The sequence below is a fragment of the Odontesthes bonariensis genome, chromosome 10 (assembly GCF_027942865.1).
Source record: "Odontesthes bonariensis isolate fOdoBon6 chromosome 10, fOdoBon6.hap1, whole genome shotgun sequence".
NCBI lineage: Eukaryota > Metazoa > Chordata > Actinopteri > Atheriniformes > Atherinopsidae > Odontesthes > Odontesthes bonariensis.
This window is the reverse complement of record NC_134515.1, coordinates 25,256,189-25,273,971: the sequence shown is the minus strand read 5'-3', so window position 1 is coordinate 25,273,971 and position 17,783 is coordinate 25,256,189. Positions and strand designations below refer to the sequence as shown.

The 17,783-nt window shown below is 38.9% G+C and overlaps 1 protein-coding gene across 1 annotated transcript; it reads right to left on the bottom strand.

The window, feature by feature from the left end:
• Positions 1-3,557: 3,557 nt before the first annotated feature.
• Positions 3,558-16,267, bottom strand: cdh26.1 (cadherin 26, tandem duplicate 1). The gene is made up of 19 exons (XM_075474887.1): positions 16,175-16,267; positions 13,979-14,038; positions 13,786-13,878; positions 13,533-13,679; positions 13,292-13,439; positions 12,152-12,321; positions 11,911-12,039; positions 10,250-10,438; positions 9,859-10,130; positions 9,353-9,498; positions 9,030-9,257; positions 8,717-8,938; positions 7,507-7,625; positions 7,319-7,393; positions 6,889-6,948; positions 6,527-6,610; positions 4,895-4,933; positions 4,688-4,753; positions 3,558-4,584 (listed from the first exon to the last, which is right to left on the bottom strand). Exons 1-19 carry the CDS (start codon positions 16,202-16,204, stop codon positions 4,366-4,368), a joined length of 2,496 nt encoding a protein of 831 aa, XP_075331002.1. The 5' UTR covers positions 16,205-16,267; the 3' UTR covers positions 3,558-4,365.
• Positions 16,268-17,783: the final 1,516 nt, after the last annotated feature.

Below are 17,783 nucleotides of genomic sequence, written 5' to 3'. Positions count from 1 at the left end.
TTTTTCCAAGATCTCATACCCCACCTTTAAGAACAAATCTGTGCGTACGAACGGTTCTTGCATGATATGAGGGGCCGTTTAGGACTTAACTAGTGAGACACTCTCACACATACTAATGAAACACTCTTACACTCACTATTGAAACACTCGCACATACATACATACTCTGTAAACCTTGCACGCTCATATATAAAACATTATACACACTCGTCTGAAACACTTACACATACATATGAGAAACACACACGCATACATAAATACTTCCGTGTCATATACACATACATATGAAATGCTTGCATGCATACAAGTGAAACATTTATACGTATCTATCTGAAACACTCATGCATTCACATATGAAAATGTTATATATACATATATTGTTGAACACTTATACCTTCATAAGTGAATCTCTTGCATATGATTACAAAGATATAAAAAGTTTAGATGTGCAAGTGTTTCACATATATTTGTATAAGTGTTTCAAATGTGTATGTATACGTTTTTCAATTATAAGTGCGTATGCTCTTACATGAGGATGTGCAAGCGTTTCAAATGTATTCATACAAGTAATTTCAGTTGTGACCGTGAGAGCGTTTCAATAGTGTTTGTAAGAGCGTTTCAGTAGTATGTATGAATGAAATCTCACTAGCATACGTAAGGTATCTCACTTTCACCGGAAGGCGGAAGTAAAGAGTGCAGAATTTGAACAGCGACAAACTTAGCGCCAGTTCGGTAAAGTTGGAAAGATATTGGCAGATTTGGACTTCCGGGATCAATAACTCAGAAATGAGACGTTGTTAAAACACAAAACACGCATATTTTCAACCGTAGTAAGACAGACAAGGAGCTACAACCTAACTTTCATTCTTCTGCCCTCAGCTAAGAGCTTTAGCCTATGCAGCAAGCTAAACGGCTTCAGTAACCACTCGTGGAGCATTTCTTAGTTTACTGATCCATTTTACTTGTAAAACTGTGACAAAAGAAACACAATAAACAACGTTCAGTTTCAGTGCAAAAACATACATTCACACTTATTTCTGTGTGTACAATAACCAACCTGAGGTCTTAACATTAGCAATACATCGCACTTTGAATAGCAAACACAATGGTAAATGCTAACATTAGCTTTACTGAGTGAAGAGCGTACCGCCTTCAGTAACACAAACGCAACATGAAAGAGCTAGTAAACATTCCTAATTAAGCATATTTGACTTAACTTACAGATTATGCCTTTGACAAGCGCAAAAGGTGAGGAAAACGGCAGACTCGACCGAGGAGCGACGTGTTTTGGGGACTGCTGCACTTTCTGGCTCCCACTTAGCGCACTTCTTGCTTCCAACATACGCCACCAGAGGGCAGTGTAGGATTAACAATAAACTCAAAATCACTAGATTCTCTTAAAGGCACAATAACCAGATTAACTGTAGACTGGAATAGCTTGAATCTGTCACAAAATAAACCTCAAATGCATAATAAACAAATAAAACAAAACTGAGAGACAGAATATTCATCAAAACGAGCTATCCTCGGAGCTACAGCAATAACATTAGTGTTTATGTGCAGCCGGCTGTGAGAGCAGCGATCAGGGACCGTCTACAAAGTGCAACCGAAGAGAGACATTACAAAAAATAATCAATAAATATTCAATAACTTCACTAGGATACAGTGTAGTGTCACCAAACTCACTACACACTTCACTGGTCTCCTACAGATTACACTACAACTCTTGGTTTGAAAGAAATCTTTTGTTTGATTATTTTTTGTAATGTCTCTCTTCGGTTGCACTTTGTAGACGGTCCCTGATCGCTGCTCTCACAGCCGGCTGCACATAAACACTAATGTTATTGCTGTAGCTCCGAGGATGGCTCGTTTTGATGAAAGTTAGGTTGTAGCTCCTTGTCTGTCTTACTACGGTTGAAAATATGCGTGTTTTGTGTTTTAACAACGTCTCACTTCTGAGTTATTGATCCCGGAAGTCCAAATCTGCCAATATCTTTCCAACTTTACCGAACTGGCGCTAAGTTTGTCGCTGTTCAAATTCTGCACTCTTTACTTCCGCCTTCCGGTGAAAGTGAGATACCTTACGTATGCTAGTGAGATTTCATTCATACATACTACTGAAATGCTCTTACAAACACTATTGAAACGCTCTCACGGTCACAACTGAAATTACTTGTATGAATACATTTGAAACGCTTGCATATCCTCATGTAAGAGCATACGCACTTATAATTGAAAAACGTATACATACACATTTGAAACATTTATACAAATATAAGTGAAACACTTGCACATGTATCTAAACTTTTTATATCTTTGTAATCGTATGCAAGAGATTCACTTATGAAGGCATAAGTGTTCAACAATATATGTATATATAACATTTTCATATGTGAATGCACGAGTGTTTCAGATAGATACGTATAAATGTTTCACTTGTATGCATGCAAGCATTTCATATGTATGTGTATATGACACGGAAGTATATGTATGTGTGAGTGTTTCAATAGTAAGTGTGAGAGTGTTTCAATTGTGAATGTAAGAGTGTTTCATTAGTATGTGTGAGAGTGTCTCAGTAGTTAAGTCCTAAACGGCCCCTCATAGCATGAGGCCCAATGTTTTTATATTTCATCTTAAAGCAATACAATGTAACTTCTCAAAAAGCCCATAATGGAGCTCCCCCTACAGGCTTGGAGGTAATGTACGGTTACACTGTCGTAAATACAACACCCTTTCGCTTTCATGTTTCACGTTTGTTGACGAACTGGCGAGGAGTCAGAAGGTGCAAGCTATGTCGACCGAGAAGGTAAGAGTAATCAAATGTACCTGGGAGCGTGAGAGGGGTCTATTTGTTTTTGCTGTCGGTGTGCCAGAAAGCAAGTCGAAGTACTTCCGCTCAGCTCCCGGGCCAGTCCAGCAAAGTTACATAGCGCAGTTTTTCCAACTCAGACCCTCGAAGGGGAATAGGAGACAGGCCAATCGTAATAGTAAAACTCATTCTAGCCGCACAATTTTTTTCAAGCTGTTATTTTAAGGTAGAAATGTTACATAGTATTGCTTTAAACTGGTGCCAAGTGTGCTTCTCCCCTGCAGGATTGCACCTAGATGAAATAAATTAATGGGTTACCATTCAAGCAGTTTTCCCCTGTAATATTATTGTGATTGCAAAGGACTACATTTAAACTTCCGCTTTTGCTGCTGCAGCGGTGTTGCACTTCTTTCTAAAAATGTGTTGAAACTCGCTGTATGAGCGCATTATGATTTCTAATTCGAGGTTGGTAAAAAACGTAGCCCCTCCTCTTCCCCGTTGCCATGGTGACTCGTCGAATCGGGGCTCCATTGATGCTGGCTTTTTAAAGTTGTGGCGCACGTGCTAAACTCAAGGTGAAACTACTCAGAGTTGACTAAACTCACTCAAATCAGCATTTCTGGAACTGAAAACTAAGCGTTTCCATCTCAGAGTAGATCATCTCAGAGTTCAGGAATAGACTGAGATGTTTGTTGAACCTGCTTTGTGAAACGGACCCCAGATCAACCACAGACAAACAAACCACACATGTTTTTTCAGAACTATTTATTCTGTAATAACCGATACGCAATTATTTTATCCAGTTAGATGAGCTCAGGCATTCAACAAAGACCCTTTACAAATAGTAGTCTAGCAGATTTAACTGGCAGAAAAGAAACATCACGAATGGTATGAAATATCCCAGTTCCCACATGAACTGTGCTTAAGTGTTAAAGTAACATTGGAGAATTGGGCTTTTTTTAAATTTTTTTTTTTACTTAATTTGTCGCCACAAAAACGGCATTAAAAGCCCACAAAATGTCAAGTGACAGGTGTGGCACTGTGCAGCAAACCGAAGATGCAAATTGTTTAATGTCAACCCATCGGCACTTGAGGGCAGTTTCAGGCATGGAAACGTGCATAACAGGTTGGTGTACTTTGAAATGAATCCGACATCTAGTTTTAAGGTTTACGAACTTCTCTAGTGTTGCTTTAATAACGTGCTGTAAGTTCCACCAAATACCCTTATTGTAGCCATGTAAAAAAAAACAACAACAACAACCCCAAAACAAATAAAGAAAAGCAAGCAAACTCATCCGGCCTCCATAAAAGCTTTTCAAAATCACTGGAGCATGTCAGAACAAAATGCAGCTGATTCTACATAATCCGCATTCCATGAATAGATGAAAGAAGTGTACAATACCTGGAATAGAACATGTGAGATGTTCATAATGTATGAGTACAAAATCTAGCTATTGTGGTGTAACATGTCTTCTAAAATCCAGTTGAATCAGTTCTTAAATGCAATCAGAAGCTAGAGAGGAAGAATCACTTTAGTTACATTCCAGCTATACCCTTTAAAACGGCATGTTTTTTGCTCTAATTGTCTGGTTGCAGACCCCCGCCAGGGTCTTGAACTTTGGCCCCAGATCATTCAGAAACTCCAAATCATCCCCCAGGTTGCTGACTGACAGCTTATCCAGTGAGAGGCATCTGCTGCTGATTTCCTCATTGGCATAGACGCAGGGTTGGTACACTGGGCCGTCTGCAATGTTTCTTTCAGTCATGGTATGTATCTGCGGGATGTACAAAACAAAAACATTGTCCCTTGTTAGAGATTCAGGAAACATGGTGATCCTGGTAATCAGCTGTGTGGGATGTGTGAGAAACATCTCTTACCATTTTCCACTGATTTGCAGCGCGTTGATCAGACCACGCGGAGCCTTTGTTAAATGATGAGTGGCCCTGCTGACGGAGAGGTATGTGAGCTCGTATCGCCTTAATGTCATATAAATGCGTGAGTCTCCTAATTCCAGCTGAACAAGCTGGCTCTTTGAGTTTTTCTGTTTAATCTTTTAGTTAAAAGTTAAGAAGAGCACTGCTTACGTGGTAGGTCTGCCTCTTGTTCGTAGCCCACGTCGAATGCTGAATGAAGAAAACAAAACCGGTGACGGTCACTGAATTTGTAGAATTTTCTCTTGCTTCAGTCACAGTGTGGCAGATATTTTACGATATGTAAATAGTTTCTGACTTAAATTTCATATCAACAACTAAATATCTCAAACACCATTCACTGTTCAAATGTTACACAAACTTCAGATTATGCCATATGTTTGTCATAATGTGTAGCATAAAAATAGAATAAAGAATGGGTTATTATACAAATATACATGTTTAAATTCCTGTAGATACTGTGTTTAATTTCCTAGGTGCAGTAACCCCTCGAGCTTGATCATTTGAACAGCAAAAGGAGTTTTTAGTGATTAGCTTTGAACTTGAGGTAATGATTCCAAAGGAAAGAGGGAAGAAAGTCAATTTAATGATGTCACAAAACGTTTCTCAAGTTTACTGCAAAAAAAAGAAAAGATCTCAGTCATATTTTTAGTTTTTCCTTAATTTATGTATTAATAGGTTTTCTTTGGCGTGTGGTGGCAGAAACCAGGAAACAGCCACTATGAGGAGTTCACACTAATGTTACAGCGTGCCCTCACAGTTTAGACATGAGAGGCTCATGCTTCTTTGACAGCAGCATACAAGAAGAAGGATAATGCTGTTAAGTCTGCGGTGTTGACGTGCACCAACTGGTTCCTGGAGCCAGTTGTCAACATTTCAAGAGTCTGAGAAAAAGAGCAAACATCAGTGTGTTTGCTGGTGTTGGGCGTTAGAGATCAAGTGAATTAGTTGCTCTGGAGTATGTGAGTATTACCACTTATAAAATGTAAATAAAAAAAGTTAAACGCCACGAGAGGGGACTGTTTTTGGGTGACGAGTTTATTCAGACTCTGCAATAAAGACAGTGGAAAACCATTCTGCTTGCAAAAGTAAAACTTTCCGGCACAGCACAAGTAAAACCTGTTTTGGCTGCCCCAGGTGTTTATTTTGCTCGAAACTGAGCAACAACCTGGTACTCCGTGTCCTACTGCGAATGCCTGAAACTAAAGGTGATCGTTCAGTTCTTATTTGTGTTTCCCCTGCCTGGAGGTGAGGCATGTTCAGTTCAGAAGTATCAAAACCGGACTAGTTCATATTCTAATTTCACCATTTTGAATTCTGCAAAAAATTAACTGTCCCCCTCAAGACTCTGCTAAGCCCCTGTTTCTTTTCTTTTTTTTTTAAAGTATTTTTTGGGGCTTTTGTGCCTTTTAATGGACAGGACAGTTAAGAGAGACAGGAAGCAGGGGGCAGAGAGAGGGGGAACAACATGCAGCAAAGGGCCGTCCAATGTGAGACTCGAACCGGGGCCAGCTGCAGTGAGCACTGTAGCCTCTGTACATGGGGCGCCTGCTCAACCCACTACGCCACAGACCACCTGAAGCACCCGTTTCTTTCAGTTTAAATAGAAGGGGTCGAGGAAAAGGCCCACTCCCCCCAGACCCTAGTTCCTGAAAGAACTCCTGCAGTTGAAATGCGGCTTCATAGTAGCAGAAAGGGAGAGAAAGAGCTCTCTGATTCCAAGTAACAACACGGTCATAAGTAAACCCCAAAAGAGGCAGAAACAACACAGTCATAATCACTCACCTGAGTGCCCGCTGAATGCCCCTCATAGTTCATGCGAAACTCTCTTTGACCGTGCAAACTCAGTGGGAGCGTGTTATAGTTTATCTGTAGGCAGTATAAACAAGTAAAGCCAAGTTAGAGTGTAAGCGCTCAGTGTTTACAGAAGGACCTCAGCCATATCTGCATTCACCTTTCTACACTGAAACCTTAAACTGTTTGTAAAATTATGACTTCAGAATATGCCCATGTAAAACTTTTATTTGATTATTTATCGATCTATTTTGATCCATTATCGCATTGCAGTGTACACCATATTAATATACATGATTCCTTTTTTTCCCCTCAGTTATACAAAATGGAATATTTGAAAACCTGTTATTTACCTCGTTGTGTCCTGTGTTCTGAATCACATTGTAGGTTGTTACTGGGGCGTGCTCATAAGTCTAATTGAGAAGAGAAAATCAACAACACATAGCGGCATTTTAACAAGTTTGATAAAAGGAATGAATACATGAGAATTACTTCTGGAGGTGTAGATTCTTGAATCGCACCCATTAATCATTTGCTTATAGATTTATTAAAGGTGTAGCCAAAGACAAATAATGCAGCTGGATCAAAGCTGTCATTTTGTACTCGATTAACATGCATTTTCTAAATGACAAAACATTTCTGTATTCAAAGTTTTCGCTGTGGAACTCTGGTGCTCTCATCAGACATGCTATGTTAATGTCCTCAGTTTTAGATGGGAAATACCTGTTATCAACACATCTTCTGCAGAAAGAGGAACAAAAGTCTAAGACTTGCAAGGAGTACCTGCGTAAAGTAGCCCTGCTTTAGACCATCTGTAACAGTTATGTCGCTTGTTGGTGTAAAGACAGAGGGCCCAGCCTGGCAATAAAACCAAGAGAAAGAAAAAGATTCTTGAGTCTGCTGGAATTGTAAAGCATACCGTAACTATGCCACTTTTCCAAATTGGCACAGGCACACCACAACCAACACACCTTGCATGAAGCGCCCCCTCCTTCTTGGTTGTATTTGATAAGGGTCTGGTGGCCCTCATCTTTCTCCATGTATTCAAACGGCTTCTCTCCACACTTGATTGCAAAAACGAGAAGCAGGACTACAAAAACATCAACATATTAGAGTGATCAGAGTTTACATGTTGTATATTTTCAGTGAGAGCATCTGCAATTGCGATATTGACCCAAATTATATCCCATAAATTTAAAGATGTATGAGGATTACTAGTGTTAATGGGTTTAAGATGCATGACAACGTTCAGAATCTTTCTGAGAAAAACAGATTTCCAGATGGGTGAATGGATGAGAGAATGGAAGGATGGATGGTTGAAAAAGAGGGAGTAAGGAGTGATTCAATGACTGTGGAGTCAATAACTGAGCCTAATGTTTTCAGAAGCTGGAAGGTCTGGACTGCAGACAGGCCTGCAGGGATTTCCACGACAGAAACATGCCTGTTTTTAATGCAGTACTGCCCGCCTGGAATACTCAGAGGAAAGGCTGTGAGAATAAGGTTCAGAAACTGTATGATTTTTCAGAAGATTATTCTGAAATGGCTTTAAAATCTGAAGGCGCAATGTTGAACCTCACTCACTGAATTGCTCAGACTCTCACTGTCAAAGGTGCGCTTTTTACATCCAGTCATGTTACTGACCTTTTGCCAATTAACTCCGGCTGTTTTTATCTTTTCTGTCCTGCTCCAACTTTTTGAGACGTGTTGCTGCCATCGTATTCAAGATGAGTTTTGTAAATCACTGCAGTCTCTTTTTTATTTACATTTTATAGAACAACAGTTTTGAAATAGGAATAGGAATTTACGCGACGTCTTAAATGAGCCACTCAGAGATCCATCTGTGCCCTCATCCACTTTTCCTAACACTCCCCATTAAACCGGTAAGCTCACACTGTTGTGATGTGGTCCATGGTAGTAAATGAAGTAGTTGTGGTATTACAGAAAGGACTTTTTTTTACTTTAATTATATAGTCTCAATCATCTGAGGGATAACACAGAAAAACACAGAAAAAATTAGTGTGCAAAATGTTCATTTGTTACCAGTAACTAACTTTATGTAATTTTAGAAATGAAATTAGAATGGAATTTTTTCATTAGACTAAGACTCACATTTTCTGAGAACCTTTAATCGTGCTGTTTGATTTACTTGTGTTTCAATGATGTAAAAATTCTTATACTCACTCAAAAATGAAAGCAATCCAGCAATAATCAGTCCAATGCCTGCAGTGCCGATTTCAGATGAAAGTGGCAATTTGTCACGACATTCATCTTTTTCTCCACAGTCACACACCACCACTTCCAGGGTCTCACGTCCCAGCGCATTCTGTTTGTCCTGCATCACCAGCGGCACCGAGTAGTTACCGTAGAGAAGCGACCTCAGGCTAACAAGGCTGACTTGCTCACCTGGTGTAAGGTGTAAAGAGAAGTTTGCAATGTTTTTATTTTTCTTTTGTTTTCTTTTAGTCGTGAAGACTTCTACATTCATGGTACTAACCATAAGCAGGGTCCAGTTTCCAGAGCTGCTTCAGTGTTTCATCATCCTCCAGAGAGAATGTGAAGGGCCCACTGTAAGGATCGGCATCAAGGTCCTCAACAGACACCGTAACTTTGTTAACCCTGTTTCCACACATAATGATGCTGTTGTTGACCAGCTTAGGGGTGTGGTCATTGATATCTTGGACGTGGATATTGATGATGCATGTACTTGTGGCAGGAGGTTCCCCTTGGAAACCACAACAAAGGAAAATTGATACGATTCAGTTATTTTTCTTAACCAGTTTGGTTGTTGTTACAATGCACAGCAGAGCTCTCTTATACCATCATCTATGGCAGCAATGACAACTTGGTAAACGCCGTTAGCATCAACAAAAGGGGACTCTCTGTCCATCTTCTTAGTTGTTGTGATTTGTCCGGTTTTTTCATCAACGGACACCCAGTCAGCTAGATCCTCCACCAGCTCAAACCTGTTCACAGTCGGAGAAGTCAGAGTATTAATACCTGAAGATTGTGTAAAAACGAAAAAAAACAACCTTCTAAGTAAATGCTATTTATCTCATCTATTTCTATTCTGTTCAATATGTGGATGTCACAAAGCAGTTCAAACCTCCACCAAGGTTGAAAAATTCCTCTCCAACTTTCACAATATGAACTGCTAGATTTTGCCCCCCAGTCTGTAAGTTGAGTAAGGCCCCATTTATCTTAAAGTTTCAGTGACTTTTTGTGTCATTCTCTTTGCAAATGGAGAAAGAAACCCGCTGAGCTTACTACCTTCTTGGTGCAGATGGTAAGCTCAGCAGGCACAAAGTAGTATCCAGAGACCGTACCTGATGTTCTCGGAGTCAACATCATGAACGTCTGGGGTGAACAGTATATGTCCTGGCTCAGTTTCTTCCCTCACGTGCACATCAACAATGTTTTTTTTAAACACTGGTGGGTCATTGGTATCAATCATTTTTATTGTAATATTGACCGAGTCTGGAGGTGGAAGTGCACTTTCATCGGTCAATATTTTTCCATTTTTACAAACACTTAATTGTCCAGTGTTCTTTACTCCGATCTGCAGTTGAACCAACGTTGTTTTTTCATAGTTTTCCTCCTGAAGAAAACACACAGGTCGAGGTCAGTATAAGTTTAACTGCTGTTACAATGCTTACAATAAACGTTTGGACTTGCAGTTTAGCCCACACTGAATGAATGACTTAGAAAAGCAATTACCTTGACAACACTTAGAACACCCTCATTTGTTTTTGGGTCAGTTACGATCTTGAAGAGTCCTTCCTTATTCCCACCGATGAAGAAGTACTGGGCTCTCCAGTTACCATCGTCAGACTTTGTGTCTTTGTCTTCCACCGCAACTCTCAAAAGATTTTCATGGGTTGCCATTTCCAAAGCCTCAGCCTCGTACTAAAGAGGCAGAGACGTTACAATTTTGACATCATACATGACTTTACAAAAACAAATTGTCGCTGTTCAGCAGAAACCTTGCATGTCCAAATAAAGTAACCCTTTTAGGAAATTTGAAAAAAAAATCCCTTTACAATGAATAAATGACTGCAAAGTTTGGTCCGTTTCTACAGTCTATCATTATATCAGTAACATGGAACCATAATCAATCTAAAATTGAGTTGTGGTTGTCTAGCTGATGTGGATATTAGATGTGGTGGTCCTTGTATAGCATCGCTTTATCATCAACTTGCAAGTTACAATGTTTATTGTAGCTATGTGAGCATTCAGTTTTACTTTTCGTTAAATAAAGTTGGTGACGATATTGCATTCTAAAAGATAAAATATAAAAAGTGCTTATTATATAGATAGATATGTACAATCACCCCAGCAATTACAGCTGTAACAGGTGATGCACCATCCATCATTCCCTCACTTTTGATCAGTTTCCCAGTCCCTGCTGATGAAAGCCATTAGGTGCTGGGTTTGCATTTTCCTTAATGGCCAGAGTTCAATTTTAGCCTCATGAGACCAGAGGACCTTCCTCCATATGTTTGGGGAGTCTCACGTGCCTTTTGGCCGGTCAGTCTTCCACAAAGCCCAGCTCTGTGAAGTGTACAGTTTTTAGTCCTATGGGCAGACACACCGGTCTTCGCTGGGGAGCTTTCCAGCTCCTTCAGTGTTACACTTTGGACTCTTTCTCTTTTTTGATTAATGGCTCGCTTGGTCTGTGAGCCTGGTGCACAGCCCTCTTTAGGCAGTTTTTTGTGTGGCCATATTCTTTCCTTTCTGTGATAATGGAAATTATCCTCTGTGGAATTTCCAAAGTTCTGAATAATTTACTTTTTTAATAACCTAAACGTATTTTGTACTTATCCACGACCTGATTTGTCCCTGATTTGGAGTGCTCCTTGCTCTTCATGGTTTCACTTGCTTTGTCGTACCTCTTAATTAGTGGTGTTGCAGATACTGGGGCTATTCAGAACTGGTGTACGTCTACTGAGATCATGTGACACCTACATTGCAAAGACCTTTCTTAAACTAATTCTGTGACTTCTGAAGGTAATTGGTAGCACCAGATCTTGTTTAGAGGCTCTATAGCAAAGGGTGTGTATTCAAATGCACGTATCTCTTTTTTTATGCATTCTTTAATATAAGTTTTGCAAATGTAACACTATTAAGAAAAATAGCAGTAAAGAAGTTCAAAGATGGAGGCCAGTGGTGATAAGAGGGGTTGACAGTTTGAAAAGCAGCAGGATTAAATCAAAAGCTTTTTTAAAATACTTTTCGTTGGATTGCTATCTGCGGACCTACACGCAGATGTAATTGATGACTCGTGAATTGAATTATGAAAAAAAGATCAAATATGGATATATGAAGGTTTCCATCTGACAGCGACAAAACTGAATTATAATATTAATAGGAATCCTTGCCTGCCTCTCCTTGAACATTGGTTGATGACTGTTTGTGTCAAGAATATTGAGAGTGACAACAGTAGTGGAGGAAAGGGCTGGTGTTCCATGATCCTTTGCTTCAATGGTAACTTTATACTGCTTTACTTTCTGCAACATATAGAAGACGACAGTTGAGGTATAAAATCATCATGCATGGTTACAAGTCTGGATGTATATGAACTGTCAATTTATTTAGTTTTGATAGGTCACTGAGTCTTACATCGTAGTCAAAACATCCGTTGAATTTGAGTCGGGTCATTCTGTTGTCAAACTGATGTGCTTCAATCTTAGGCTCCTTGGGATCCTGTGAGATCACGGTGACGGTGATTGCAGAATTATTTGTACGTTCTTTATCTTTGTCTGTGACTTCCACACTCACTGGAAGGTACCCTTTGAGAATTGAGCAAACGAGGGAGAGTAAATGTGAAAATGGAAGAAAACTGTCGATAAGCAGGATGATAGATTAAGTTCAGATGTAGAAGAGTAAAAAATAAAATAAAAAAATGACCTCCTATTGACTTGGGGGAAAACATTTTGGGATTAAGAAAAATATGGTAAAATTTTTGGAGGACTTTGGAGAAGACTGCATTCAGAGGTTTCCAAAGGGAGAGGTGGGCCTGCCCAGGGTTCTGAACACTTTCAGGGGAGGCTCAGTGAATGGAAGTGAAGAAATGATAGCACAAAAAGGCTAAATCTGTAAGATTTGGTCAAAGATGAAGTTCATAATTACATCAGTTTTGGAGGAATTTCAATGGTTTTTCCAAAGACCGACTAAATAGCCACACAGTTCTGCAAAATTACCACTTTGAAAGATGAAATGAGGACAAAGAATCTCTAAACAATCACAAAAATACATAAGGAAAAACCAACTAAATACTCAAATCATCTACAAAGACGTGAATAAGCTAGTTTTACCTCTGCAGGCTCCTTGCTCGGAATTTACAGAGCTGTTTGCTAGTTAGTTTTCTAACTTTTCTAACTTCTCCAGTTTTCTTTCCAATTGTTCATAATTACAGGACTGAGATCATGCCTGCCTCCTTTTTTTCCCTGTTCCATTGTTTCCTATGCTAAAGGAGATGATACAGGAATGACTAAAGCTCCTTTCCTTTGCATTTAGATCATACAAAAAAAAACTCTTATCATGGCTGCTGCTTTCATCCCTTCATTTGGGTTATCCCATTCAGCAAAAACGTTTCAGCCAGATCCCAGGTTTGATTATTTGCATCTTGGTTTAACCCTCAAGTCCGCATGTCAATATTGTTGATTTTTTTTAGATTTTCTTTGATATTTCCAACCAATATCAAATTACAACAGGTGGATAATGTTCTTACTTTGAACTGTTTCCAAATTGTATACTCACCCTCTGTAGTATTTTCCGTCACACTGGCTGTTTCAGGTGGTTCGACAAACTCAGGTGCATTGTCATTTATATCCGCTATGTCCACATCAAATGCTAATTCCCTATCCATTTTGGTGTTTGTTAATTTGTCCCAGACATCAAACTTGATCTGTGGATTAAAGGACTCATATTAAGTATTTTTCAGTGCTTACATAGCACGTCATGAATCTTCAGAAGGATAGATCATCCAAAATCAGCTCACATGGTAGCTTGACTTCTTCTCTCTGTCAATGGGCTTGTGTGCATAGACTTTTCCAGTGTTTGCATCAATGGAGAACAATCCATCATCGACTCCTTCTCCACTTATTGAGAAGGCATATATTTTCCCAGGTGTCTTGTCATTAAACATCTAAGAAAAACGCATGCAGGTGACTTGTCATCTTTTTCATATTTAACCTTAATTGTTAGCTCCTACACTGACTGTTTATTTAATTTAATTAGATCAAATTCTTTACCTGAGAAATCTGGTGCGGATAGTCCACCTTCAGTTCCTCTTCTAGATCAATTGTAGACAGGACCCATCTTCTTTTGGAACGCACCAAGAGATCCTGATAAAACCAAAGTGTGGACCAAAAACACAGTTGTTAAACTTTCAGTTTTAAGGAAAATGTTGCAGCAGGAGTTTGCTTCCAGAGATTATACATTTACCCGTTTGTAGCGACTGTTGTGCCTGCCATCACAACACTCTCCCAAAGCTGCTACTGTAACCTACATGTTCAGGGAAAACAGGTCAGTAAAAAGGATTGAAATTATCCTCAAGAATTTTTTGATTGCTTTTAAACCAGCAGGTCATGCTTTAATCTCTGCTGATTTACACAGATTTGCAATAGTCAAAAATATAATATAAAGTCAATTTTTTTATAGTCTTTATGTAGTTTGTCTTTTTCCCACTGTGTCATAAATTGCCTATTACTTACTTGACAGAAATAAACATTTTCTCTACATCTGAGCCGTAATTTTTTTACATTTGAACCTCGATTTACATTAAGGGGATGACTTTTACACTATTTTTACTTCAATGCCTTTTTTACTCAGTGAGATGGAAAATCAAGTATATCATTATTCTTCCATTCCTTTATATTTTTAAGGTACTTAATCTCGCATTCTTGGAATATTACATACACTATATTGCCAAAAGTATTCACTCACCCAGCTAATTAGATTCAGGTGTTCCAATCACTTCAATGACCACAGTTCTATGAATTTAAGCACCTAGGCATGCAGTTTGCTTCTGCAAACATTTGTGAAAGAATGGGTCGCTCTCAGGAGCTCAGTGAATTCCAGCGTGGTACCGCGATAGGATGCCACCAATGCAACAAGTCCAGTCGTGAAATTTCCTCGCTGCTAAATATTCCTAATACCCCTATAGTGGTAATATAACAAAGGGGAAGCGATTGGGAAAGACAGCAACTCAGCCATGAAGTGATAGGACACGTAAAGAGACAGATGCTGAGGCGTATAGTGCGCAGATGATGAATGAGGTTTAGTTGGAAAAAGATTTAGAGTACAGAACTAAGATTGCCTCTGGCTTTTTCCTGCTAATTGTCTGCACCACAATATTTAGCACTCCGTATAGAGCTTTCGTATTAGGTGTTCTCTTGAGAAAATAATTCCTCAGTTGGTGATACCTAAAAGAGTTCACATTGTTTTGATACAATATGATACGATATATTTTGTAGCCATCTCCACTATGGCTCGCTACTTAATTCTTGTGACAACAGGCTGCTGGAAGTTTAGAATTTTCATCTCAGATCATACATATGATTTTCAGATCTTTTTTGCTGTTCTTTGATTAAAGACTGCAATCAATTGTCTAAATATTGAAAAATAATTAATAATGAAACTAAAGCACCAATGTAGTTTTAAAGATGAAATAAATTTCTTTTCCCCTTCAAAATCTGAAAATAAAAAATATGTGATAGACACTTTAAAGCACAGGACACTTGTCTGAAATCAAAATTATCACATAGCAGATGCCTTCTGTCGTTTGCCATTTCCATATTGTCTGTTAGTACTGATGTGCCTTTCACTACGTCATAACATTTTATTGAAGGTTTAATTTATTGTACATTTTTACATTGGTGCATATCTGAGCTGGTAATGGATGTAGTAACAGAGCTGAACAGACGCATGCACTAGACACTGACATTGTTGTTCCGACTTTGATTCTGCAGCACTGAGATGGTACTTGAGAGCACACACTGTGGTGGTGCTACGTGCTTCCATTTGACTTGTGTGCTGGCCCACACAAACTTAAACTTTAACTTTGCTGCTGTCTGTTTACATGACTAAGATCTTTTATGACCACCTGGTATCCAGAATTTAACAAAAACGTTTGTAATCAAGATCTATTTATCTGCTTATGTTTTAGCACAACTGCAACCAATTTCCCAAGAGCTAATTGAAAGATCTGCACACATAAGAACCTTTTAACACAGGCAATAAATTGCTGAACAAACTTCAGCAATGTAAGAGATTATTAAACTATAGAGAGAATATTTGGAGCCACAAAGGGACTCTTGTAGTGAAAAATTCAAATTCTAAAGTTGCAGCCAAGTTCATAACAGGAAGACATAGACATTATAGCCAGCTCTAATCCAATAACTACAGAAAACGGGTAAACAACTGGTTTTGCATCTGTGTTCTTCCAGACTTTTTAATCCTAAAATAAACAGGCACATGCTTATTGACATTCTGTGCTGATATTTTTGATCTAACACATCATTTTCTAAACAGGGAGATTTGCATATTTATTGCTGCACAAATTACCCTAGCTTGAACAGTAAATATAAAAAAAATTATATGACACAGTAATAATGACCATAATACTAATGTGATTCCTACCAACAGAAGAAGGGAAATGCTCCTCGTCATGGTTCACAGTGCTTGCAGTCCACTGTTGAATTGCTCCCAAAGTGCCACAAACAGCTTGTGTAAGAGCTCATAGAGGACAAACCCACTCTGCCTGCAGGCAGCAGATTGGCTGGCTTTGAAGAAAACAGAGCGCATTTTGTCAGGTGGCAGTCTACATGCATTCAGATACACTAAATCTAATACTTGTACATATATTTTGTGTCTAAGACAAAGATGATATTTTTTCAACAATGTTACGTTGTAAGTGCTGTTCTGCATATTTTCTTCTTTAGATCATTTTTGTAAAAATGAAGTTTTACTCTGCGGGTGTGGTTGCCCTCCAGAAGCATTAAAATACAAAAAAGAATATAAAGAGAAACAAATAAAATCATTTAAATTAATTTAAAAACAAGCAACAGTCAAGATAAGTTAAAAGATACCGTGCAGATTTCATGCATTGACACATGAGAAAAGAAATGTTTTTAACCTGGATTTAAAAATGTCTACATTTGGTGAAAGTTTAATCTCCACTGGCAGTTTGTTCCACTGGTTTGCAGCATAACAGCTAAATGCTGCTTCTCCATGTTTAGTCTGGACTCTGGACTGGACCAGCTGACCTGAGTCCTTGGATCTAAGATATATCTATATAATAGTACCGAACCTGACAGCGGGACAGGGAAAGAGGGAGAGCAAAGAAAAAGAAAGAGAAACGACACACCCTCTCCCTCAAATAGGAAACCATCCATTGATCCATCCATTTTCTATACTCGTTTAATCTAACTGTCGGGTCGCGGGGGGGCTGGAGCCTATCCCAGCGGTCAGTGGGCGAGAGGCAGGGTACACCCTGGACAGGTCGCTAGTCCATCACAAAGCCACACAGAGACAAACAAACCACACACACGCTCACACTCACTCCTAGGGACAATTTTAGAGACACCAATCAACCTAACATGCATGTTTTTGTACAGTGGGAGGAAGCCGGAGTACCCGGAGAGAACCCACGCATACACGGGGAGAACATGCAAATAGGAAACCATAAAAGTTAAACGTTAATCCCTCATTGTTCCACAGCGGTTTTGTTTCAAAGCACAAAAAGCAACTAGATATTTTAGAAATGTATGTACAGGTGTAGCACACTTCCTGGTTTAAATGCTCGACAGGTTGCTGTGTTAAAAAAAACTCAGAGGAAGGAGAGACGTTTCACAGTTCAGCTGATGTACTAGCCTAATTTTTTTCCCTACTTTAGACCTCAGTGGATATTTGAAAGTCTTAATCTGTTAACCGCTAGAAAAATGCCCAAGAGCTTTTAAGTTTTGGGGTGCTGTTTGTCGGCATGCACCTAAAACTGGTTTTCACCCTTGACATATATCCTGAGAAGCTATTCTATCAAAAAATGAAAAATTTGAATATTCCAATTTTGAAAGAAGTGCCATCCAGGAGGAAAAAAATACAACTCAACTTTAAGAGTTGCATGTTAAACTAAAATGAGCAACCACACTGACTGGATATCTGATTTATACAATTAAAGGATTTTTTAAAGTGCCTTTAATGCATCGTAACCTACAGATTTTCTTCTTTATGCTTAATTTTACTGTTGCTG

What these genes read in the sequence shown, in the direction of transcription:
- cdh26.1 (XM_075474887.1), bottom strand. Translation starts at nt 16,204, where the DNA reads ATGACGAGGAGCATTTCCCTTCTTCTGTTG. An exon ending in GCATTTCCCTTCTTCTGTTG is followed by an intron (nt 14,039 to 16,174) that starts GTAGGAATCACA and finishes CTGAACATGTAG; the next exon opens with GTTACAGTAGCAGCTTTGGG. An exon ending in GTTGACTCCGAGAACATCAG is followed by an intron (nt 9,499 to 9,858) that starts GTACGGTCTCTG and finishes GACTGTGAACAG; the next exon opens with GTTTGAGCTGGTGGAGGATC.